This window comes from Nanorana parkeri, unplaced genomic scaffold (genome assembly GCF_000935625.1).
Source record: "Nanorana parkeri isolate BGI_ZX_2015 unplaced genomic scaffold, ASM93562v1 scaffold1784, whole genome shotgun sequence".
NCBI lineage: Eukaryota > Metazoa > Chordata > Amphibia > Anura > Dicroglossidae > Nanorana > Nanorana parkeri.
The window spans coordinates 163,362-188,824 of record NW_017308052.1 but is presented as its reverse complement, the minus strand read 5'-3'; the positions used below and the strand labels follow the sequence as shown (position 1 = coordinate 188,824).

Here is a 25,463-nt window from a genome sequence, read left to right as displayed (position 1 = left end):
GCGGTATACTGAGACGCCGCAGCTGAAGCGGATCCCGACAATTATGTTGGGATCCGCCCAGCTGCGTGAGTGACAGCTGGCTCTGCCTATCTAGAGGCAGTGCCAGCTGTACCCGCCCCCTTCCCTGTCCGATCCGCCAGTCAGCGCTGAAGGATCAGAGCGGGGAGGGGGGGAATCCAGCCTCTCCCCTGTCACGGCAGAGAGCTGTGACAGGATCGAGAGGTGAGCGAACGCCGGTATCTGTTCGCTCACTTCTCGATCTACTGAGCCGACCTGTGACAGTCTCATTGTCACAGGTCGGCTAGAACTATGAGGTGAGTGAAAAGCACCCGCCTCATAGTTCTCCTTTAAGAAAAATCCAGGTATTTATATTAACAACATTCAAAATATCTTCAATTATTTTTTAAGTAAAATAACTGTATTTATTGATGTTTATATTATCTTCCTGGACTTCAGCTTTAATTCTACTCATTCAGTTATCTTTTAGGTTGAGTGGACTTAACAAACACATTCAGAGGGAAAACCTTTGACCTTTATAAATCTAGTCTTCAAATTGTTTTTCTTGAGTCCATTTTAGACTTTCCTCCCTGCAGCATTGTGTGACCCTCTTCACCGCTCCTTTGACCTCCTTGTTCCTTAGACTATATATAAATGGATTGCACATTGGTGTGATGACACTATAGACCACACTGATGACCTGATCGTAGGTTACTGAGTAGAGGGAACTTGGGCGAAAGTACATGAATATGACAGAACTGTAGAATAAGATGACCACAGTTAAGTGAGAGGAACAAGTGGAGAAGGTTCCTCTCCGGCATTTGGAGGTTTGCAGCTTCATAATGTCTCTTATGATGAGGATGTAGGAGCCCAGGATAAACAGCATGGGACCCATGACAATTAAGGATCCCTCAATGAAGACAGTCATTTGTTGGGGATATGTGTCTGTACAAGAGAGCAACAACATGGCTGGCACATCACAAAAGTAGTGATGGATAACCCAACTGCAGTACGGAAGAGTAGATGTCATGGCTGTGAACAGGGTGGAATGTAGAGTAACAACAACCCACGAAGAAATCAATAAACCAACACATGTCCTCTTGCTCATGATGGTTGCATAACGCAAAGGTTGACACACAGCAGCATAGCGATCCAAGGCCATGATGGCCAGAAGAAAGCTGTCCATATTACCAACTGCATGAAATAGAAAAAGCTGCGCAAAACATCCATGAAATGAGATGGCCATGTTCTCAGTGAGGAGGCTACAAAGGGCCCGGGGGATAGTGATGGAGGTCATGCAAATATCAACAATAGAAAGGTTCCCCAGCAAAATGTACATTGGGGTACGGAGTTGAGATTGGGTCAAGATGAGCATGATCATAAGACTGTTGCCCAAAACACAGAGAACGTAAGCTACCAAGAAGAAGGAGAAGAGAGGTAGTCGAAGGTGGGGTTTCTCTGAAAGGCCAAGCAGAGTGAAGCTCCTGAAGGTTTGATTCTTCAGATCCATACTTGAGGAACTAAAATTATTTACGTTGCTGTGCGGGTCCTTCCAACCGTAACTAGAAAATGTGACTCAAAGCACAGACAAATGTTGCCATAGGTTAAATCAAAGGATTTAAAAACATCACCCATAGTCTTCATGGTTAATGGAAATGGTTACACAATGAATCAAAATCACATCAACAGAATGAGTTGTCTACTGCAATAAATAAATAAATAAAACAATTAGCTTGAAAACATGATAATCCTCTATGAGGGAAGATCTGGTGGACCTTGCAGAATGGACTATTTATATGTGTGTGTAAAATAGCAAAAACTACAACTAGACATTAAAGGAGAACTATGAGGTGAGTGCTTTTCACTCACCTCATAGTTCCAGCCGACCTGTGACAATGAGACTGTCACAGGTCGGCTCAGTAGATCGGGAGGTGAGCGAACACATACCGGCGTTCACTCACCTCTCGATCCTGTCACGGCTCTCTGCTGTGACAGGGGAGGGGCTGGATTCCCCCCTCCCCGCTCCGATCCGCCAGCGCTGACTGGCGGAACGGACGGGGGAGGGGTGGGTACACTGGCTCTGCCTCTAGATAGGCAAAGCCAGCTATTACTCACGCAGCTGGGCGGATCCAGACATAAGTGTCGGGATCCGCTTCAGCTGCGGCATCTCAGTATACCGCGAGCTGTAGCTCCCTATATACTGAGCCTAGGGTGACGGGAGGACGCTAGTTTGTGTCCTCCCGTTACCCTAAGGAGAACTATGGGGAAAAGCCCTGACCCAATAGTTCTTCTTTAAACATATTCCTGATGGACTAGAAGATGTAGATGTGTAGAATAACATGCACAAAACACAGACTGAGGAGAGCATTTGGCCTCATTCAGACTGCGTTAACTCAGGACGTACTCGTCCGTGCGGCGTGCACGCCTATATCGGGCCATTCCCGGGAAGGACAGGTGCTGCGTGTGGCAGCCTGTTCTTCCCTATGGGAGGATGTAGCTGTACGCTGTCATACGCACACCCAAACTGCACATCCGCTCAGGTCCGGGTGTCCGTGCTCGGACGCAAACAGGATGCAGTTCAAAAAGCCCTGCACTGTGTGTGCCTGCAAATGCTGGCACCGGACAGGGAGAATTTCTGAACTTACTCCTGTGTGCGTGTGCAAACACCGGCGTTGCTCTAAAGAAGAACTCCGGGTAAAACTTTTTTAGTGGGGCTACCCATGCACTGCAAGCGTTTAACTGCCTATTAAAAAGTTATACTCCCCCGAACCGCTAAGCTGGCTCCCTGCTTCTCTGGTCTCTAAAGCCGCTCTCCTCCTACACTGCAGCATCTTAACGTGATGCTTTACGGGACATTAGACTGCTGCAAAGGAGGGGGTGAGAGTCTGGAAGAACCGGTCTAAGAGCAAGCCAGCCCCGAAGTTCGAGTGAGTGTAACTTTTTTTTTAGCACCTAGACAAAAAACAGCAGTTATCCCTTGCAGTGCGGGGGTAGCTCCTCAACAAGGGTTAAGACAAGTTCTTCTTAAGGCCTCATTTACACAGCTTAGAGTCGGCCCGTACAGATCCGTGCGGCGTGCATGGCCATACGGGGCCGTTCCCGGGAGGGACAGATGCTGCGTGTGATTGTACGCAGCAGCCTGCTCTTCTCTATGGGAGGACACGGCCGTACGCTCACCTGAATTGCACGTCCGCGCGGGTGTCCGTACTCGTATGCAGCTCGGGTCATCGTACGGATGTGTGCGGCCGCGTCCTTCCATAGGGAAGAACAGGCTACTGCGTACAGTCACTCGCAGCATCTCCCGGGAACGGCCCAATATGGATCTGTACGGGCCGACTCTGAGCTGTGTGAATGAGGCCTTAAGCAGTTGCAGTAACAGTTTTTCTTTCTTTTGGAAAAAAGGTTTAAACCGCAGGAATAAAAGCTGACAGCTGCAAGCAACCCCCGTCACTGCTGAATGGTTTGTCCCAACCCCTGTAACTGTCACTGTGTTTGGCAAGACAGCTTGGTCTGTATGCAAATGTGGAGAAAAATATAAATGAAGACTTGTGACATAAAGAAAAAATACTGATGATTATCTTTACAGGTATTAACCCCGTAGAGATCCAAGAAAACAATATTTTCTTTATAATGGGCCTTTAAAACTCATTGATGAGACTGACCTGATCACTTTAAAAAATACATCTATAAGAATTGTAAAACAATTATAGTTTTCACTTTAATCAAATTCACCAACATATCAAGACAAAACTGACAATAATGATATCTCAGTAAACACGTATAAAGAGAAGGAAGTCACCTTTAATAATAATTGGGGTTTTATTTTTATAGAGACATGTAATGTATTTTACAGAACATTCATTATTATCGTTAATATTATTATAATATAATAATCGTTACGGTTATAAATATACCTTTCATATTATATTACATCGGTGATGGTGCAATGTGTAGCAATAAGGAAGATCGATAAAGAAATAGGAAGGACTGGAAGTGATTGCGTGTTCAGATACCCGAGCCATACTCAGTGTACGATGGCAGACCTGACAGACCGGTGAATGTCATTGGGGAACGGGACAGGTAACACTCTGTCACACCATCCTGATAGTTGTAAGGTTCTTTGTTTCAATGTGGAAATCAGAAGGATTTAATAGAAAGGAATCAACCCAGGAGGATCGCAGGTCTCCCTAACAGACTAACAAATTAGAAGTGTGATATTTTCTAGGTGTACGGGGAATAAAGGAGATAAGCCAAGAAGGATTCATAATGTTCATGGCGAGGGGCCATTCACAGAGAATGAAGACCATGACACAGAGCATTGGCTTCACTGCAAATTCAAAGTATTTTATTTTTATGTCTAAGGAATTAATCATTTTTTTTAAATGTTTTATTTTATCTCAAGGAAAGCTAGTTTGTAGTTTTGGTGAAGAGATATTATGTTGTTATTATTATAAAGGTTAAAACAGAACTCCAGCCAAAAATAACTAAATAAAAATAAATAGTGCAGTAAAATATTCAATCTGATGGCCAGCATCATCCAACCATTTCCTCTGTGCCCAGGCTGTGACTTGAAAGTGAATTGTGACTGCACCTTCCCCCAGCCAGTGACTGGACAGTGAATTAAGAAGCAGAGCAGTGAATAGCTCTTCTCTTTTTCACTTTTCTATCTAATGGGGGTCTAATAAACTTCACATTCATTTAGTACCAATCATTTATTTTTAACTCCTTTGTGTACTGGGCACCCTGACCAATTTGCTCAGCTTACCTAATCCTTATCCAGAGACAAGTACATCATATCATCCTCCTAATTTCTCCACCTCCTGGTCACCTAAGCTGCGGCAGAGATCGGCATGAATTAGCATAAGGCATTGGTGCTTTGAGAGAGCTACTCCATCATTTTTCAGGTGCCCCTCTTGGCGCTAATGCTCATAGACATGGCCATGGCCCAGACACCCGGCCTCGGGACGGCTCAGGGGCATAGTTCTAGGATCACCATGGTGGGGGGCTAAATGTCCTTTTGCTATGAGCAGTGGTTCTCAACCTTTCTAGGCCCGGGACCCCTTGGTAACATTTGCCAAGTTGTCCCCCAACCGTAAAATGTAGGAATGCACCAATACTAGTATTTGTGTGGGCTCTCGGGAGGCTATGGGGGCTCTCAGATGGCTAGAGGGACTCTCTATTGGCATTCAGTGTGTGCTCTGTGGTGATCAATCACTCACCTCCCCTCACTCCTGCCTGCTCCCCTCTCTCTGATCCTCTCCAGTCGCTGATGCTGCAGCGCCATCTAGAAGAACTGACACTGCCATGCTAGGAGGAGGCTGAGGAGCCTCTTACCTAGAGCAGCACAAGGCACGTGGGGACCCCCTCAACTGTGGGTTGCGACCCACTTTTGGGTCGCGACCCACAGGTTGAGAACCACTGCTATAGAGATACCAGGCCATATGTGTGATTTTATATTGTAAAGGGCTGTGCAAACTGTTGGCGCTATATAAATCCTGAATAATAATAATATAATAGGGATGTAAAAGCAATGGAAAATCTGATTAGACTGGACTCCACTACTTGCTTCTCTGGACATTTAATTAACTTGGTATATTGGTGACCTAGTAAATAGTGGCCCAAAAGACCACTTACCAGATCACTAAGTGAAGAGCGTGCAGCAAGTTAGCTTGTAGAGGAAGCCCCAGGATAAATAGAACATAGGCTGTCTCATCGTGAGTGATCCTCAATCACATTCCAATCACTCCAGTGAGAGTCCCAACATTTAATGTGGTCAGAATGATAGGCAATATGTTGGACCACATTATCAATTCACTAAGTAATCCGCTTCACCTGAATTTATGTTTGGAGTGACAAAAAATAAAAATAAAACTATGTTACGGGGGGACCAAAAAAAAAATTCCTGCACAAAATACATTCTAATGTTTTTTTATAGGACTTGCTTCTCACTGCTGCATTGCATTACATTAGGAGAAAGTCATACATGCTGGTTTTTTTTTTTTCTGCTCTACTCTATGGGATCTTTCATGTGTGCAGTATGTATGCCTGTGCCTGCTATGTGGACAAGTCCAGAATAAAGTCCAAATTCCAAGGATGGTTTGCCCCAAGCCCTGTCTCATTTGCTGGACAGCTTGGCCTGCAATAGAAAATGGAAGCATAACAGATCTACTAGCAGGAACAACAGCTAATAACACTATGTTACGGGGTGGGGGGGAGAAAGAAAAACAAATTCCCTAGTGCCGCAAGGCAGAAGGCCACTGTGCTGCCCATCCACCAACACTGTATCCATTTTCCGTTGCAAATGGATACAGTGCTTGCAGCAAGCAGTGATAATATTACATTGTTCAGATGTTGAGTTGTAGTTCAGAAGTCAGGCTCTGCGTGAGCGGTGGCACATCGCAGTATATATTAATGGGATTTAGATGTTTGAGCGTTTTGTAGAGCGTTCGTCGAGCGTTGAACGCGCTACAAAGCGTTCAGGTGTGAACCAGGAGTCACAGTGAAATTGTGTCAGTGCTATGGGCATCTTCAGTAAGTAAGTTTACAAACTTCCAGATGGATGTTAGGAGTTGGATAGAACTAATGGGAATTCAGATTTATTTTTAGGTTTTGACCATAAAGTTCTGTGTTTTTAAAAAAAATAAAAAATTGTATTTTGTGCTATTTTTATACTTTTGAAAAAGGGATTTTTCAAGTAAGCTTTTGTTATATTATCAGAAACAACTCTACTATGTATTCCTATTACAATGCCGATGTTATAACAGGAGAGGATATAATGGGACTTTACAACTCCTTTAACTTTCCAAGACTTACCCAAATCTACAAAGTCACCATCAGATTTAAGTCTGTCTCAAATTATAAATGTAAAATGTATTTTAACTTTGACGAGGGCAAATATTTGTTCTTCTGGGATGAGGGAATATCTCCAACACTGAATGAAAAGAATGTATTTTATCTTCAACAAATGTAAATGTGCCTTCTTCTGGGATGAGGGAACGTATTCACCACGGGTGCTGCTGAGCTGACACACATTCATTAAAATGCAAGAGTTGATGTTCAGTCTCAAGACAGACAATGAGGGGCCTTGTAGTTCAACAGGAAAGCCCCAACTTTGCATCAATGGTCAGCATTCACATGAATTGCTATTTTTTTAAACAATGTTACATTGTTCCAGTGTTGTCATTTTCTTTGATATAGTAAATTGAGTAAATGAATGTATGTAAAATGTATGAAGAACATGAAGTGATGATCTACATAAATTAGTCTACAGTCAGGGACTATAAGAACTGATGTGAAAAAGTGTTGGCCTCCTTCCTGATTTTTCATTGTTTTGCACGTTTGTCACACTTTAATGTTTCAGATCAATTTAAATATTACCGTGTTTCCCCGAAAGTAAGACACTGTCTTATATTTTTTTAGGGTTAAAAAAAAAAACACACTAGGTTTTATTTTCGGGGTAGGTCTTATTTTTTTTTTCATGTACAACAATCCAAAATGTAATAATCCAAAATGGCAAAGTCAAGAATAGGGTGATCGGGGCAATCAGGGGTGTCGTAACTTTTCAAGAGCAATTTGGTAACCAATCGCTGGCCAGAATGAGCGAAGCGAGCTTTCACTATCGATTCCTCACAGGCGGAGTGCATTTGGTATCACTCCGCCTGTGACAGGAGCCGGCTCTATAGCGGAGGCATCGGCTTATGCGGCTCTGCTCCCTCCGCTGCCGCCTCGCTTCCTCTAGGGCTGGCATCGTTGGCACCGCTGATTCTCTCCTGCCTCTCCCGCGGCTCTTCAAGTTCCCCTTTATGCCACCACTGGCCCTGGGAATGGTCACAACTAGGTCTTATTTTCGGGGTAGGTCTTATATTTTAGCAATTCCCAAAAATAGTACTAGGTCTTATTATCAGGGTATTATCAGGGTCTTATTTTCGGGGAAACAGGGTAGTCAAAGATAACACAAGTAAACACAACATGCAGTTTTTAAAGGGATGTTTTTATTATTAAGGGAAAACAAAATCCAAACCCACATGGCCCTAAGTAGAGTGTTTTAAAACGTACTGTATATAGTCTATTATTATGTGTGTTTCTTGTTTGATGTAGGAAAGTTTAAATTGCTGATAAGTTCTGCCTTTCAAGCCATCACCATTGCTTGCTTCTCATACTACCCAATATCTGCAAAGTTTTCATGACAGCTACCTTCACCTCCTTGTTCCGAAGACAGTATATGATGGGGTTCATGAGAGGGGTAACTACACAGTAGAAGACAGAAATGACTTTGTCCCTTTCAAAGCGGATGTGGGAAGTGGGTCGAATGTACATGAAGATCACAGTCCCATAAAAGATGGACACCACCACCAAGTAGGATGCACATGTACTAAAAGCCTTCTTCTGCCCTTCAGTTGCTGGGATATTTAGGACAGCAAGAACGATGCAGGTGTAGGATATCATGATCAGAAAGAAACAGCCCAAGATAACACTCCATGACATCACCATGAAGGCAAACTCAACATCTGAAGTGTCCTCACAAGAAAGCTTCAGCAGAGGGGCATAATCACAAAAGAAGTGATCTATAGAATTGGGAAAGCAAAACCTCAAGGTAGAGATCCAGACAGCAGGTGGAAAGGCAGCCAGTAGACCACCTACCCAAGCGCCAAGTGCTAGTTTCCAACTGGTCTTATCAGTCATCAGAGTTGGATAATGCAAAGGTCTACAGATGGCCACATAACGGTCATAAGACATCACGGCAAGAATACAGTTCTCAACAGCTCCAAAGCCGAACAGGAAATAAAACTGCGCCAAGCATGATGAAGAAGGAATCTCTTTGTGTCGGGTCAACAATGCATTGAGCATGTTAGCAACAGTCACGGTGATGTAAAAGACCTCTAGCATGGAAAAGTTGGAAAGAAGTATGTACATGGGTTTGTGGAGATGGCGGTCCACTGCCACTAGTGTGACAACCAGAAAATGGGATCCGATTGTGAGGACATACATGCTGGGTTTCAAACCCAACAATGATGAAAGAGGCAGTGATACTGCAGTTCCCATTAGCAGTTGACATTATCCTTGGTGAACAGACATTGTACAGCAAAAGTTGATATTTTAATCATAAATTTGATTTAAAACTTTCAGTTCACCCAATTTCATTGTTTGGAAGAGTTAAACTCCCTTACCACCTCTTCCATTGTTTGAGGACTCGATTGGTGTGATCACTTTGCTGAGTTCCTGGGTCTGCACAACTGCTCTGCCCATTAGTAGAGACACCCACCAACCCTGTTGGATTTTATATTTATTTTTATTATAGAGAATGTAACAGAAAGAACTGGAACACACATAGGTGGCCAGAAAGTATGGCAGAAATATCTCACTTAAACCATATCCAATACATAAGTAACTAAGGCTCCTTTTTTTTAGTGGTCCTAACTTGGCTTTGTATATTCTTATGATTTGTAAATAAGATGATATCAGAGGAATGTGTTTCTATTAAGATGGAAAACATGTGTACTTGATAACTATTCAAGAAAAAGCCACCTCTTTGCCTCTGCCACCTATAGGCACACGGTTTCTGTCGGGAGCATTAACACAGCAGTTTTGTTTTCCCCCTGTAACATAGTTTTATTACCTATTGATCCTGTCAATAGACCAGTTATATTTCACTTCCTATAATAGAGTGAAACTGCTGTTTATTCTGCGGTGAAATCACACAGCAGCGCTGTCATTTTGTGGACAGGGTACTCTTAGATGGACAGGTAGTTTTTAACGGAAGTAAAACACAATGAGGAAACTGTGTATAAAGAACATAAAAATGAATATGGGAAAAGATGTTCTATATAGTAGTCAACATACAGGGGCTCTAAGAGCTGATGTACTGTATCTATATAGGATGCCAGTCCTTAATACAGGAGACATCTGACCGCCCTATATCAGGATCATCCATGCCCTAATATGCAGCACCAGCCCGTGTTATCCCATTGGCTACTCACAAATGAGCTCCTTGGTGACCCCGATCTACCTGCAATGTTGCAGTTTTCAAATCCACAAACTTTTTAGTACATGTTAACCCCACCTGGAAAATTCTGTGTGTTCAAGATTCATGGACACAGAGATCTAATGCAAGAATTCACTTAGTTGGATTCTTTTCAACCATAATGCCCTGCATGACCTTTGAACTTAGGCCATCTGGCTTAGAAGGACCATAACTTTGTTATGTGACAGTCCCCTCACTATAAAAGGGCGGATTCCCATCAGCCAGTTGTCAATGTGTGTTGGAGTAGTTTAGGGGCTGCTGGCAGCCTGTGCTGCTGTACCCCCCTTGCAATCTTTTTCCAGGGGGTTATTTTTTTTCACATGGCAAAGCTGCCCTTTGTTTGTAGAACCTCTCTACATACAGTACTTGTGTGGTAAATGTAATGTACTGAACTTGTTTGCTTTCATTGGAACTTGTCCAGCAGACTGCATCGCCCTTCCTTTACTTGTGGAACCCCACTTGGAGGGTAAGCGCTCAAGTTTCAAAGGGCCCCATCGCTGGTGGACTGTTACATCTGCTACCTGACTGGCCAGTGGTTAGATAGGATTAGTGGTATGTAGACCACACTGCTAATTGCATTTCCTTGTATTCTCCTCCAAGAACATTTACTACTGTGGCTGTTTTATTCTATTCAGCAGGTTAGGTCCTCTCCCTAGTGTGCTTTGGCAAGACAATACATAGGCGCTAATAAGTGAACTTGTGTCATTTACTTTATTGTAGCTTTGCCTCTGTGGTTTCTGACAGATTCACTCTGTCATTGTTGAAACTGTTTATTCAGCACTTATCTTTTACGAGGCAGGTTTTATCTTTAAATATGAATCAGACTGGATTATTTGAGAGACAATAGCCACAAATATTGTACAGTGTGTAGTAATGACTCCCTAAGGAGCTGCTGGAAAATATGGGTTATTCTGCCTATTGCTGCTTATGTAAAGCTTATTCAATCACTACTGGGGTGTCAGTTAAGGGTGGGTCACCACTTGGAGAGGCAGAAAACCCATCATTACCAGCAACGCGTTAGGGAGTCAGTGCTGCACACTGTACAATATTTGCAGCCATTGTCTCGAAAATAACCAACTCTAATTAATATTTCAAGATAAAACCTGCCTTGTCCCTCTATCTTACATTGTGGCCTAACCAAGCTGCTTACATACTGTCCAGATAGTATACCACACAATATTTGTGGCTATTATCTCCCATATCATACACTAGAATGTTTATTTCAAGATAAAACCTACCTCTCTTCTTCCTTTTACACTGCGGTCCTAACAAGTTGCTTTAATACTATCCAGCCACAGTATAATATTTGTTGCTATTGTCCCTCAAATACTACAATGTAATTTCTATTTCAAGATAAAACCCGCCTTGTCTCTCTCTCTCCTATATTGCAGCCTAACCACGCTGCTTACATACTGTCGAGCCACTGTCCAGTATTTTTGGGGTTATTGTCTCTCAGATAATACACTCTAATTTTGCTAATTATTTATTTCCTATGCTCCTTAGCTCCATCTAGTAGCCGTAATATATTATTACAACAACACACTACATTCCAACTGGAAAACTACCGCTAGTGGACATAATTGTATTATTACAACACTACATTTGAACTGGGGAAAAATATATGAAGAACCATTTTTGGCATTATTCTCCCAACACTAACAATCACAGATATTCATAGGGTGAAAGGCCCTGCAAATTGTTCATAAATTGAACCATTTGTGACTTTTTTTAGTTGTGCAAATACCATGAAAGAATTTTAACTTCTGTCAGACTTTTACTGCTGTCTCTGGTCAGGAGAATCGCTCTCACCCTCTTGACCACACTATTATCCTGGTGACCATTAACTCCAGTACAGAAAGTCACGGGAAGTCCAGAATTTTTAAGTTGTCAAGAGAACAAGAAGTGAGGAGAAATCTTCCACCTTTTCTGGTGGCAACCGTCTGTGAGGGGACTTTTCCTGGCTTTGGAGAGATCTTCTTTTACTTCCCGCCATGTCTTAGGTACTGGAAGCGAAGGGAAAAAGTGTTGGCTTTAGATACACTTTACATGCAAAATTTTTATGTTTGACTTTAGTGTTTAAAGATGAACTCCAGGCTTATATTCAGTCTTGCACAGTTGTACCGGCTCTTCTCCTGTACTGAAATTGCTTACTCTGATTTCACTGCACACTGTGAGCCTCTCCTTGTATCAAAGCTCAAAGTTCTTGAGATGAGTTCTAAGGAAGAGTTCTGTGATGTTTTCAGGAAGCTATACACAGCACCCTGCCAGCCCCTCCCTCTTTCTATGATCTGCTTGCATTCCATAGAGAGTCATAGAGACCCAGTGATGGTGTTTGTAAAAATGGAAACACGAGGGTAGAAAAGATTAACCAGAGAAGGCAAAAATAAGCAGAATAAACTTCAGCTTTGATGTAAACATTTTAATGTGAAGGGTTAGATGATACTATTCTCCAACATAAAATATATACACAACAGTATTAATCAGTATTTTTGTATTGGCCTTTTTGGCTTGTTAGAGTTTTCTTGGTCTGTAGGATGAGCCAGAATTCTGCCTTAAGTAGAGTGTTTTAAAATAAGTATTCTATGGAATGTGTGTTTCTGTGAGGTATGTGAGATGCAGGACATTAAAATCAGTCTTTGATGCTGATGCATTCTACCATCCGAACCCTCAACATCGACTGGTTCTCATATTTTTCCAACATCTTCAAAGTTTTCATGACAGCTACCTTCACCTCCTGGTTCCGAAGACAGTATATGATGGGGTTCATGAGAGGGGTAACTACACAGTAGAAGACAGAAATGACTTTGTCCCTTTCAAAGCGGATGTGGGAAGTGGGTCGAATGTACATGAAGATCACAGTCCCATAGAAGATGGACACCACGGCTAGGTGGGATGCACATGTACTAAAAGCCTTCTTCTGCCCTTCAGTCGATGGGATCTTTAGGACAGCAAGAACGATGCAGGTGTAGGATATCATGATGAGAAAGAAACAGCCCAAGATAACACTCCATGACATGACCATGAAGGCAAACTCACCATCTGAAGTGTCCTCACAGGAAAGCTTCAGCAGAGGGGCATAATCGCAAAAGAAGTGATCTATAAAATTGGGAAAGCAAAACCTCAAGGTAGAGATCCAGACGGCAGGTGGAAAGGCAGCCAGTAGACCACCTACACAAGCGCCAAGTGCTAGTTTCAAGCTAGTCATACTAGTCATCAGAGTTGGATAATGCAATGGTCTACAGATGGCCACGTAGCGGTCATAAGCCATCACGGCAAGAAGACAGTTTTCTGCAGCCCCAAAGCCGAAAAGGAAATAAAACTGCGCCAAGCACGATGAAGAAGAAATCTCTTTGTGTCGGGTCAACAATGCGTTGAGCATGTTGGGAACAGTCACAGTAGTGTACAAGACCTCCAGTAAGGAGAAGCTGGCCAGAAGTATGTACATGGGTTTGTGGAGATGGCGGTCCACTGCCACTAGTGTGACGACCAGAAAATGGGCTCCGATTGTGAGGACATACATGCTGGAGAAGAGGGAGAAGAGAAACAGCTCCACCTCTCGCAGGGTTTCAAACCCAACAATAATGAAAGAGGCAGCAATACTGCGGTTCCCATTGTCAGTTTTTGACATTATCCTTGGGAAACAGACATTGTAAAGTAAAAATTTTATATTTTAATCACATTTTTTATTTAAAATTTCAGTACACTCAGTTTTAGTGTTTGGTAGATGCTGGTGGGTTAAACCTGTTAGACTATTGTATCTTTTGAGGACTCTACTGGTGAGATCTTTGCCCTGAGTTCACCTTCTGTGCCAGTTATGAGGAGCTCCCACCATCCTTGTTGGGTTTTATATTTATTTGATATTATATGAAATGTTACAGGAGGAGTTGGAATACACAACGGTGGCCAGGAGCACCCGACACACCCAAGTGGACAGGAAACAAGTTGGATATTGTGGCAGGGAGATCTCATTGTTGAAGCATCTGAGATAAATATGAAGCTAGGGCTTGTTTCTTCTACTGGTCCTAGCTCGGCATTGTTTATTGTAATGATTTGTAAATAAGATGACATGAGAGGAATGTATTTCTAATAAAGATGGGAAAAAATGTGTTCTTGATAACTATTCAAGGTAAAGCCACCTATAGGCATACGTCTGCTGTGCCTATTGATAAATATTGGTCGCCTTTGCCAAGGTACTTACTGTGGCACCTAAAATTGATGTTTAACCACTTTGGGTCGCATACTGGTGCACCAACTCAATTTTTATATTTGTGCTATGTGCCTGTTTACTTAGGAAGAACATTGTTATTAGTCTAGATCAGTGGTGGCGAACCTATGGCACGCGCGCCAGGAAGGGCACGCGGGGCCCTCTCTGCTGGCACTCGAGCCCAGGTTCAGGGACCACCAATAGAAATAGATCCGACCGACCTGGATTGCTTCAGCACGCGATCCGGGCCAGTCACAATCAGGCAGTGGCGGTGACCTCTAAACAGGCAGATTAGACGGCCGCTTCCTCCTCGCGGATGTCGCCCCGAACAGTCGCGCTATCCCGGCCCCCGCTTGTAAGGTATGTCGCATGGTGTGAATGGGGCCTAAGGCAGTGATGTTGAACGTTTCTTAAACCCGAGCGCCCGAACTGCAATACAGTACTAAACTTATTTTCAACGCTGGCACTTTGAGGTAAATAAATTGATTTTGCGTTGCAGTTTGGGCACTCGGGTTCAAAAAAGTTCGCCATCACTGGTCTAGATTATAAAATAATATTTTTGGGGGGGAAACAAGGCTTTTTTTTTGGTGATATCTTGTAAAAATTATTTAATTTTTTTATACAATCAATCGGAAAAAATATATATAACAAAACCTAGAGAGAGCACTTTGATCAGAGACCTGACCCCGGTCCATATTTTGTATTTTGTTTTGTTGGTGGGAATGTCGAGTGACCCATTAAAGGAAGTCAGTCCAGCAAAATCTTGCTAAAGATTAAGGCCAAGTTGGCTAAAACACGCTTGCACGAGCCAGGTGAGCTTTTTACTACCTTGTTGTTATATCTGGGGCTTTGTTAGAAAGATTTCCCCTCACTTCCTGCCCTACTGACGATGGTTTTCCCTGACAGGAAGTGAGGGAAAATCTATAAAAGCAACACTGAAACTAATAGAAATCTGGAATGGCCTCTAGCCTTCCCCTACTAAAAAAAAGTTATTTCTGTCTGTCTTGTTGTTGTTGGAGAGCTCCCCTCACATCCTGCCTAATCAAATGTTGTCAGCAGGACAGGAAGTGAGGGGAAATCTTTAATGGATCCTGCAGTAATTGTAAAGACCGAACAGGAGTTCTGTCCCTTCCCTTCTATCCAAGAGAAGGAAAAATATTTTTGCTAGGCATGCGCTCAATGCAGATCCATGCAATGTGTTCACATTTGCAGAAAAATGTAATTGTTATGTAACAATCCTAACATCCTTTATTTTGTTTATTTTTAAAACTGAAGACACTTTAAGGCTGATTAAAAAAAATGCAGTTATTTTGTTTATTATCATTCTCTTAACAAAACAATAAATACATTGTTTTTGAACACACCGGGCTTTCTTTTGGCAATATTATCTTGCAATACTTTTTTTTTTTTTTATCTTCCTTGCAATCTGTAGACAAAACAGATGTAAAATAACAGTAGAGCAAAGTTTCCGGTACAAAGCATGGCCAATAAGGCATTTTTTTTTTAGCATTTTCTGTTCATGCAACACTAAAAAAAAAAAGTACTAAGGAGGGTGCTTTGGCTGGGGGGATCCTGGACATCCATTTTAACCCCTTAATGACAAAAGTAGTACAAACCTTAACACCTAAATCCAGTTTTGCAACTTTGGCATGTGCTAGTAAAGCTGTGTCTTTGCAACTACTAACAGGGTTATTCACTAAAGGGTGAAGAGTTTGGAGAAGGCAGGAGAGGTGGACAATCTAGGACAACATAGCTGAACTGGAAATATTCTCCAATTCAGCTCACTTTCCAGTTCAGCTATGTTGTCCTAGATTGTTCTCTTCTCCGGCCTTCTCCAAACTCTTCACCCTTTACTTAATAGCCCTGTATGTGTATGCAGGTAAAATTATACCTTGTTTTGTTCAGGACAAAATGGTACATATACATGGTACTTTGGGGCTGATTTAAAGAAATCTTCCACCCAGCCTATAGCTGGCCAAATGCCGTTAACATGCCGCCACCGCCTCTAGATGGCGCTGAGGAGCATAAGAAATTCCCATACCCCTCAGGACCACCTAGCAGCAGCAGTGCCATGTGAATAGCAATCACTAAGACTCATCTCTTCGGGGAAGCCTTTCCCACCTCAACCTAACCAGTGAACCATCACGTTCTCAAACAATTCATCCCCACACAGCTACCTCCTCATGTATCACTGGCCCCTCCCTTTTAGATTGTAAGCCCCCAGGGGCAGGGCCCTCCTTACCACCTTGTCTTGAATTGTATTGTGATTGTAATGTCCTCCTTATATTGTAAAGCGCCGCACAAACTGTTGACGCTATATAAATCCTGTATAAAAATAATAATTAAAAAAATAATCACCCAGCCACCTAGTATGTTCCCTCGACCCTCAGTATTGAAAAAAAACTTCCTGCCCCAGTCTATTAAAAAGGGCCAAAGTTTAAATTTAATGCAGAGAAATTACTCCACACCCATAGGATATTTACATTTGTAAACTGAACATTTTGATGCAAAAATTATAATGAGATAAAATAAAAAACTGATACTTACCTTTGTTCTTCATTTTATAATCTTTGTATTAAATGAATGCAAATTGTATTATATTTATGTAGCCGTGTTAAAGGAGCTGTAAAGTCCCGGCATCTCCTCTCCTGTTATAACATCAGCATTGTAATAGGAATACATAGGAGAGTTGTCTCTGATAATACAATCAAAACTTATATGAAAAAATCCCTTTTATGTAGTGAGCGCTGCCTTCCGTCTGCCCATCACTTCCAACAACTTCCTGGATCCCCAGTGTGCTTTGCGTCTCTTTCCCTGCTGCTTGATGTGATGTAATCTCCATTTCTCATGACTACATATCCCATCATGCATTGCTCCCAGCAAGCAATGATGATGTTACATTGCTCAGACGTTGAGTTGTAGTTCAGAAGGCAGGCTCTGGGGGAGTTGTGAAGTTGAGTTGAGGGACACTGTGTCAGTGCATAGAGGAAGTCTACCCTATGGGCATTTTTAATAAGTAAGTTTACAGACTTGTTTACAGACTAGATGGATCTGGTTATTAGGAGAGGGATAGAACGCATGGGAATTCAATATAGAAATACAGATTTATTTCTAGTTTTGACCATAGATATCCTTTAAAGCCTTGGTTATCAACTGGTCGGCCGTGACCCAAAAGTGGGTCGCGACCCCTTGTTCAGTGGGACAAACAAAAAGATACCTTGTCGCACCCCTTACCGGAAAAACCCAAAGTTGAATGAGGGGGGTGCTTGTAGTGACCTGCGGGTGGCGCCGCCACACAGTATGAGGCCTTGTTCACACCAAATGCAGAGCAGATCTGCATGAGTTTCTGCACACGCAGTGCAGTGGGTTGTGCCGCATTTTTGCCGCATTTTTTCTGCGTTTTTGATGCGTTCCGGGCCGTTTTTTTGGGGAAAAAATTATTTTATTTTTTTTGTTTAAAATGGGCTTTCAGTGCGTTCCAGGCGTTTGCATGCATTTTTGATGCATTTGCATGCGTTCCACAGCAGGTCCAGAGCAGGTAAAATAGGGCCTGCTGCAGTTTTTTTTACCTGCTCTGGACCTGAACTGGAGCTAAAAATACAATTGGAATACATTGGACGCAGTTTTGCTCCAGTCTGTAACTGCTCTGCACCTGCTCCGCGCTTGGTGTGAACAAGGCCTGAAGATAAATAAATGTCACCAGCACACAACCAGTATTGCTGTCCAAAGAGTTAGTTTATTGGAACGTCATGTTACCAAAACTAGCGCTTTCGGGGCCACGCAGGATCCCCTTCATCAGGCTCAGCAATGATCAGTGGGTCACCACATGCCTTCCACTTTTCTAGATGAGGCTTCCCAGCCTCCCCCCAGCGCAGCACTGTCAGTTCTCGGGCCAAGCAGCCATTCAAAATATGCTGCCCGGCGCCGAGTGTCAGCTTGAGGTGGGGTGTGATGGGGCCATGGCCGTGAGGGAGCTTCAACCACATGTGCATTGCTTGCAGCTCCCTCGCTAGCCTTGCAGAGGTGCCTGGGCTGGAGTGATGTCATATTCTGGCACCTCTACAGGGCATGCAAGGGAGCTGTACAAGCAATGCACATATGGATGGAGCTCCATCACAGCACAGCAGCCCACACTGGGCCCCAGGCTGAGCATACACTCCAGTTCTCATAAGATTGGGAGACTGGATGGATCTGTACCACAATGCCGTGTGTTCCATTGCAGTGCAACTTAATGGCCGAGGACAAATGTGGGTCCTGAGGTTATACAGGTTGAGAATTACTGATCTAAAGCAATGTGTGTGCTATGGAAATGCAATTTTTTTAATTTTCATTTTTAAATGTAATTTAATTTTTGTTTTATTCTTTCTACTTGGAATAAACGTAATACTTTTGCCTATTTACACAATGATAAAAAGGATCTCAGAATGTTCCGGGATACATCGCAGCATTCTGCTCTATAGACAGCGACAATCTTCTTTTTTCTTACGATATAATGATACAGACCTGTGAAGTGTCCTGGGATCCGGACTGTACGAGTCGCTGTGACTAAGCGCTCAGCTCTATTTTATGGCGTTCCAGACACAGAGACGCATCTGGAGGATTCAGCTCTCGGGAGTTACGTAAGTGCCACATTTCCCAACTCTCAATCCTCTAACCAAAAACACATCCAAAGAGAGAAACCAGTAAAATGTAACTGAATCAATGCAAATAGGGTATCCCGGGTCTGAGGTATTATTAAAGGTCAATCTAACCCAAAGAACAAAAATTTAATATATTGCTGCTCACCAGTCCTAAGATGTGGGGGCCGCATTAGTTTTCTGTTATCAGGTTTTTTTTCCTTTACTGTGACCTAGTGATCCTGCCAATAACACACTCCCTGTCTTGGGGTGACAACGCTCATTCATTGTACTGCAGCTATGGAGGAGCAGAGTTGTCACCCTAGGACATGAAGTGTGTTAGTACTACAGAACACCTCTCCCTCTTTAAATCTCCATAACAAAGTGGGGAGGTCTTTCGTAATCTACAGAGAGAACTGGAATCACTGCCAACTGATACCTGTCAGCAGAGCCAGAGACCACAGGCCATTGGATTTCTGGCAGGATCTACTGGTATTTATTGCACTTATTGAACAGATATAACAAAATGCAATCCATAGAATATTTGACAGACCAAAGGGAGCAAATAAGAGAAGTTTATTGTTAAGGTCTATATACATTTTAGTGGGTCTGCAGATTCAGAATAAATATTATGTATTGTCTATGTTTTTTTTATTTTTATTAAAAAGGAAATTATATTTTTTTTGTAAGGTAACATGCTTTTAAATTGATGCTTTATTATTTTTGTAGCATTTCTATAAGTAATTTTTTTTAGACATAAACATTTATTACAATACAGAACAAATATGTTGTAAGGAAATTTAAAAAACAAACAAAAACATTGCCCTTGTTATTTAATTAAATTATAAAGATTTGGGGCTTTTGTTTTTGCAGGTGGCATGCTTTTATGTTGATACTTAATTATTATTTTGTAGCGTTTATATAAGTTCTTCATTTTTAAAAATAATACAATACAAAACAAATATACATTGCCCTTGATTTATAATTGTTTTACAATTTTTTTTTTTCATTTGTAAATTTTTTGTAAGGTGACATGATTTTAAATTGACGCTTTATAATGATCTTTTCGTAACATTTATAAAGTTTCTCCTTTTTAAGAAATAAACATTTATTACAAGATATACTCATATCCCTGGTGACACAGAGAATTCTAAAGATAAAGCACAGCACAAGCAGCTTCTTTTCAGACGCTCTCTCCCTCAATGAAGATTCGTGCAGAACAGTACAGAACAAGCAGGGAGGAGGATGAGAGGTAATTCATCACTCCAAGTTTAAAGGAGAACTATGGGGTTAAGTCTTTTCCCCATAGTTCTCCTTAGGGTAACGGGAGGACACCAACTAGCGTCCTCCCGTCACCCTAGGCTCAGTATACCGCGAGCTGTAGCTTGCGGTATACTGAGACGCCGCAGCTGAAGCGGATCCCGACAATTGTGCCAGGATCTGCCCAGCTGCGTGACTGACAGCTGACTCTGCCTATCTAGAGGCAGAGCCAGCTGTACCCGCCCCCTCCCCCGTCCGTTCCTTCAGTCAGCGCTGGAGGATCGGAGCGGGGAGGGGGGAATCCAGCTCCTCCCCTGTCACGGCAGAGAGCCGTGACAAGATCGAGAGGTGAGCGAAAGCCGGTATGTGTTCGCTCACCTCCCAATCTACTGAGCCGACCTGTGACAGTCTCATTGTCACAGGTTGGCTAGAACTATGAGGTGAGTGAAAAACACTCACCTCATAGTTCTCCTTTAAGCTTGAGCTGTTGAGCTCTATAAACAATGGACATATAAAAAAAGCAGTTATAAATAAGATGGAAGATATGTAAAGAGGAACCTAGAGCGCCACCTCTTGGCTGCAAATCTTAAAATATAAATTCATGTGTAACAGTTCATGTTTATCTAAAAAAAAAGAGACCCTTTTTTAAAATAATTTTATTTATAAAGAAAATATGCATTGCACAATAGTCTTCTTTGAATAAAATATCCAACAAATATATTATTTTTGTGTCTATGGTGGGCAATTACAGCTTTTCTGATGTGATGGACTTAGTTAGCACACCGAGGTCTAAACATGGTAGTCTTTAATATTCAGAGTATTATAAATTCTGTAGAACCGAAGTCTCTAAATATGTTGTCACCCTCCTTGTGCTGTGATCCTTTGACCCATGAAGGCCTTTCTAAGGGCGTCTTTCACCTCTTTGTTCCTCAAGCAGAAGATCATGGATTTCATCAATGGGGTCACTATCCAATAGAAGATCAACACCACCTTGCCAAGAGTGAGCCTGATGTGAGAATTGGGACGCATGTACATGAAAATGATTGTCCTGTCAATGATCAATACAACTGTGAGGTGGGAAGCACAATTGCTGAAAGTCTTGTTCTGGCCTTCAATGCATGGAATCTATAGAACATTGAATATAATAAAAATGTAAGAGACCATAATTATACAGACAGATGTAGCCAAGAGGATATCACAGAGAACTAAGGATATCACAGAGAACTTGAACTCATGAAGACTTTTTTAAGGTCACCTCTTTGTTTGTTCCTCAAGCTGTGGATCATGAAATTCATCAATGGGGTCACCACGCAATAGAAGATCTACACCAGCTTGCCAAGAGTGAACCTGATGTGAGAATTGGGACATTTGTACATGAAAATGATCGTCCTGTTAAAGATCAATACCACTGTGAGGTGGGAAGCACGAGTGCTGAAAGCCTTCTTCTAGCCTTCAACGCATGGGATCTTCAGAACAGTAAATATGATAAAAATGTGAGAGACCATAATTAGATAGACGTAGCCAAGATATATTACTCCAGGATAGCACAGAGAACGTGAACTCATGAAAATCTTTCTATGGGCTACATTCACCTCTTTGTTCTCTTTGTTCCTCAAGCAGTAGATCATGGGGTTCATCAATGGGGTCAGCACGCAATAGAAGATCAACACCACCTTGTCAAGAGTGAATCTGATGTGAGAATTAGGACATATATACATGAAAATGATCATCCTGTTAAAGATCAATACCACTGTGAGATGGGAAGCAAAAGTGCTGAAAGCCTTCTTCTGGCCTTCAACGCATGGAATCTTCAGAACAGTGAATATGATAAAAGTGTCAGGATAGAACAAAGAACGTGAGCTCATGAAGACCTTTCTAGGGGCCTCTTTATTCCTCAAGCGGTAGATCATGGGGTTCCTCAATGGGGTCAACAGATGTGAGATTTCGGACATATCTACACGAAAATGATCGTCCTGTTGAAGATCAATGCCACCGTGAGGTGGGAAGCATAAGTGTTGAAAGCCTTCTTCTGGCCTTCAACAGATGGAATCTTCAGAACAGTGAATATGATAAAAGTGTACCAGACCATGATGAGACAAAAGCAGCCAAGTGTTAAACTCCAGGATAGCACAGAGAACGTGAACTCATGAAGACCTTTTGAAGGGCCCCTTTCACCTCTTTGTTCCTCAAGCAGTAGATCATGGGGTTCATCAATGGGGTCACCACGCAATAGAAGATTGACACCACCTTGTCAAGAGTGAACCTGATGTGAGAATTGGGACGTATGTACATGAAAATGATTGTCCCGTTAAAGATCAATACTACTGTGAGGTGGGAAGCACAAGTGTTGAAAGCCTTCTTCTGGCCTTCAACAGATGGAATCTTCAGAACAGCGAATATGATAAAAGTGTACGAGACCATGATGAGACAAAAACAGCCAAGTGTTAAACTCCAGGATATCACAGAGAACGTGAACTCTCCTCTTGAGGTGTCCTCACAAGACAGCTTCAGGAGGGGCGAGTAATCACAAAAGAAGTGGTCAATGTAATTTGGGAAACAAAAGCTAAGGGTGGATATCCAGATAGCAGGACAGGCAGCCGTTATAAACCCAACTATCCATGGAGCAAGTGCCAGGCCCAAGGTAGTCCTTTTGGTCATCAACATGGTGTAGTGTAAGGGTTGGCAGATGGCGGCATACCGATCAAAGCCCATGACAACCAGGAAACAATTCTCCGCTGCTCCAAAAGCGAAGAAAAAGTAAAACTGAACAAGGCAGTCAATAGAGGGGATCTCTTTGTTCCGGGTCAGCAGAGCATCCAACATCTTTGGTATAGTAACTGTGGTGTATAGAACCTCCACCAATGAGAAATTGGCCAGAAGCAGATACATGGGCTTGTGTAGGCGGTTATCCATTAGGACAAGTGTGATGATAAGGACATGAGCTCCCATGGTAAGGATGTACATGACCGAGAAAAGGGAAAACAGAAAGATCTCTGCGTCCCTCAGTGTCTCAAATCCCACAATGATGAAGATATAAGCTAGACTCTGATTGACGTGGTCCGCTGTCTGCATGGTTCCTGAATCACAGAAATACTTAAAGGTGAAGTTTAATCTGCTTATATTTTGCCTTCCCTGGTTCCTCCCCTCCCCCATCAAAATGGTAATACATTTTGAAATAAAACCACTCGGTTTTCATTACAATTTACATGCTCGCTGGGTGCATGCAGTAGCGTCACAAGGGGGGTGCAGGAGGTGCGACCCGCACCCGGGTGACACCATTGGAGGGTTGACACCAAAACGACTGACAGTCATTTTGGTGTCACCCCCTCTAAAAAGTCAGGCACTTGGTCATGGACCGAGAGCCCAACAGTGTCAGCGGCATAACTCGATCTGCCGGGTGAACGTCCCCTCCTCTCTCTGCCGGCGTCCATCACCGAGATGGTTGCCGGCATCCGTCAATTAAATGGCCGCGCAGGCGCAATGACGTCATGGCGGGGTGTCACCTGGTCTCCGCTCCGGGTGACACCCGGCCTGGGGACGCCCCTGGGTGCCTGTGCTTCTTTCTGCAATGCAGGAAGACCATGGCTGGTGGGAGGGGCCAGCAAGGGGCTGTACATAGCTTCCTGAAAACATCACAGCATCCAGCGTGCTCCTTTTTAGAGATTCCCCCCACCAGTAGTGACACAGATGGCAAACCAAAGTAACTGCTTCCAGCTAGTTCTGTTACTTAATCGAAGCCCAATTTATATGGTTAACCTTCCCTTGTCGGTGCTGGGTATACTCCACACCCGGGACACTCTGGGGTCTATTTATGGGGCCCTGTGAATATCTGTGAATGTTCATCTTGGGGAACAAATGTGGAAAGCAAAAGTTCATAATGTATATTGTTTTCCCATTCGATGTAGTGTGTTGTAATAATACATTATGGCCACTAGATGGAGCATAAGAAAACCTCTCCTTCACAGCTCCATCTAGTGGCCATAATGTATGATTACAACACCCTATATTCAACAGAACATTTGTTTTTGCCATTATTCACCCAAAACAAACTTTCACAGATAATCACAGGGTAAAGGACCCTGAGAATTGTTTATAAATAGACCCCCCTGTGTCTGTATAGACCTGTAGAACAGAGTTTACTGCTCAACTGCCGACGGCTAGCAGAGAGTGTGGGACCTGGTTGTGCTTTCTGGCAGGGGTGGGTGGATGCTGAGACTGACTGAACAAGATTACAGATTTAACAGATAATATGTATTTAAACTATATATTTACCTGGAGTGCAGATTTAAATAGCTCACGCAGAATGTTGCTCCCTTAAAGACAATCCTCAAGACCTAAAAATAATAATAATAATAAAATTGTGCTCTCCACATATGGAAAGGGTTCTTTACTGTAAGAGATGGAAAATAGTGCAATAGTCTATCACAGGATTTGCTTCTAGCAAACTCAGTAGTTTCCAAAGTGGGTTGGATGTGTTATATATTCATTAGAGGTCCTTAAATGTAAATGGAACAAATATTAATACCTGATTGTGTCCCTATGTAATCCCCGCTACAACAGAGCTCAGACTGATAAACTGCAGTCAGTTGTAGAATTGTTTTCACTATATATATATACATATACACTATATTACCAAAAGTATTGGTACGCCGGCCTTTACACATACATGAACTTTAATGGCATCCCAGTCTTAGTCCGTAGGGTTCAGTATTGGGTCGGCACCGCCCTTTGCTGCTATAACAGCTTCAACTCTTCTGGGAAGGCGTCCACAAGGTTTAGGAGTGTGTCTATGGAAATGTTGGACCATTTGTGAGGTCAGGTACTGATGTTGGAGGAGAAGGCCGGGCTCACAGTCTCCACTCTAATTCATCCCAAAGGTGTTCTATCGGGTTGAGGTCAGGACTCTGTGCAGCCAGTCAAGTTCCTCCACCCCAAACTCCCCCATCCATGTCTTTATGGACCTTGCTTTGTGCACTGGTGCACAGTCATGTTGGAACAGGAAGGGGCCATGCCCAAACTCCTCCCACAAAGTTGGGAGCATGAAATTGTCCAAAATGTCTTGGTGTGCTGATGCCTTAAGAGTTCCCTTCACTGGAACTAAGGGGCCAAGCCCAACCCCTGAAAAACAACCCCACACCATAATCCCCCCTCCACCAAACTTTACACTTGGCACAATGCAGTCAGGCAAGTACCGTTCTCCTGGCAACCGCCAAACCCAGACACGTCCATCGGATTGCCAGACAGAGAAGCGTGATTGGCCATTTCAGAGAATACGTCTCCACTTCTCTAGAGTCCAGTGGCGGCGTGCTTTACACCACGACATCCCACGCTTTGCATTGTGCTTGGTGATGTAAGGCTTGGATGC

At 42.8% G+C, this 25,463-nt stretch overlaps 4 protein-coding genes across 4 annotated transcripts; all 4 read right to left on the bottom strand.

Annotated features, from left to right (window-relative positions):
* Nucleotides 1–541: 541 nt before the first annotated feature.
* Nucleotides 542–1,507, bottom strand: LOC108799674 (olfactory receptor 1L4-like). The gene has a single exon (XM_018571570.1). The coding sequence runs from the start codon at nt 1,505–1,507 to the stop codon at nt 542–544; it is 966 nt and encodes a 321-aa protein (XP_018427072.1).
* Nucleotides 1,508–8,133: 6,626 nt separating this feature from the next.
* Nucleotides 8,134–8,985, bottom strand: LOC108799673 (olfactory receptor 6B1-like). Its single transcript, XM_018571569.1, has one exon. It carries the CDS (start codon nt 8,983–8,985, stop codon nt 8,134–8,136), a length of 852 nt encoding a protein of 283 aa, XP_018427071.1.
* A 3,662-nt stretch (nt 8,986–12,647) lies between these two features.
* Nucleotides 12,648–13,646, bottom strand: LOC108799672 (olfactory receptor 10C1-like). Its single transcript, XM_018571568.1, has one exon. It carries the CDS (start codon nt 13,644–13,646, stop codon nt 12,648–12,650), a length of 999 nt encoding a protein of 332 aa, XP_018427070.1.
* An 8,564-nt stretch (nt 13,647–22,210) lies between these two features.
* On the bottom strand, nt 22,211–23,170 carry LOC108799671 (olfactory receptor 6F1-like). Its single transcript, XM_018571567.1, has one exon. It carries the CDS (start codon nt 23,168–23,170, stop codon nt 22,211–22,213), a length of 960 nt encoding a protein of 319 aa, XP_018427069.1.
* Between the last annotated feature and the right edge of the window lie 2,293 nt (nt 23,171–25,463).

What these genes read in the sequence shown, in the direction of transcription:
- LOC108799674 (XM_018571570.1), bottom strand. Translation starts at nt 1,507, where the DNA reads ATGGATCTGAAGAATCAAACCTTCAGGAGCTTCACTCTGCTTGGCCTT.
- LOC108799673 (XM_018571569.1), bottom strand. Translation starts at nt 8,985, where the DNA reads ATGTATGTCCTCACAATCGGATCCCATTTTCTGGTTGTCACACTAGTG.
- LOC108799672 (XM_018571568.1), bottom strand. Translation starts at nt 13,646, where the DNA reads ATGTCAAAAACTGACAATGGGAACCGCAGTATTGCTGCCTCTTTCATT.
- LOC108799671 (XM_018571567.1), bottom strand. Translation starts at nt 23,170, where the DNA reads ATGCAGACAGCGGACCACGTCAATCAGAGTCTAGCTTATATCTTCATC.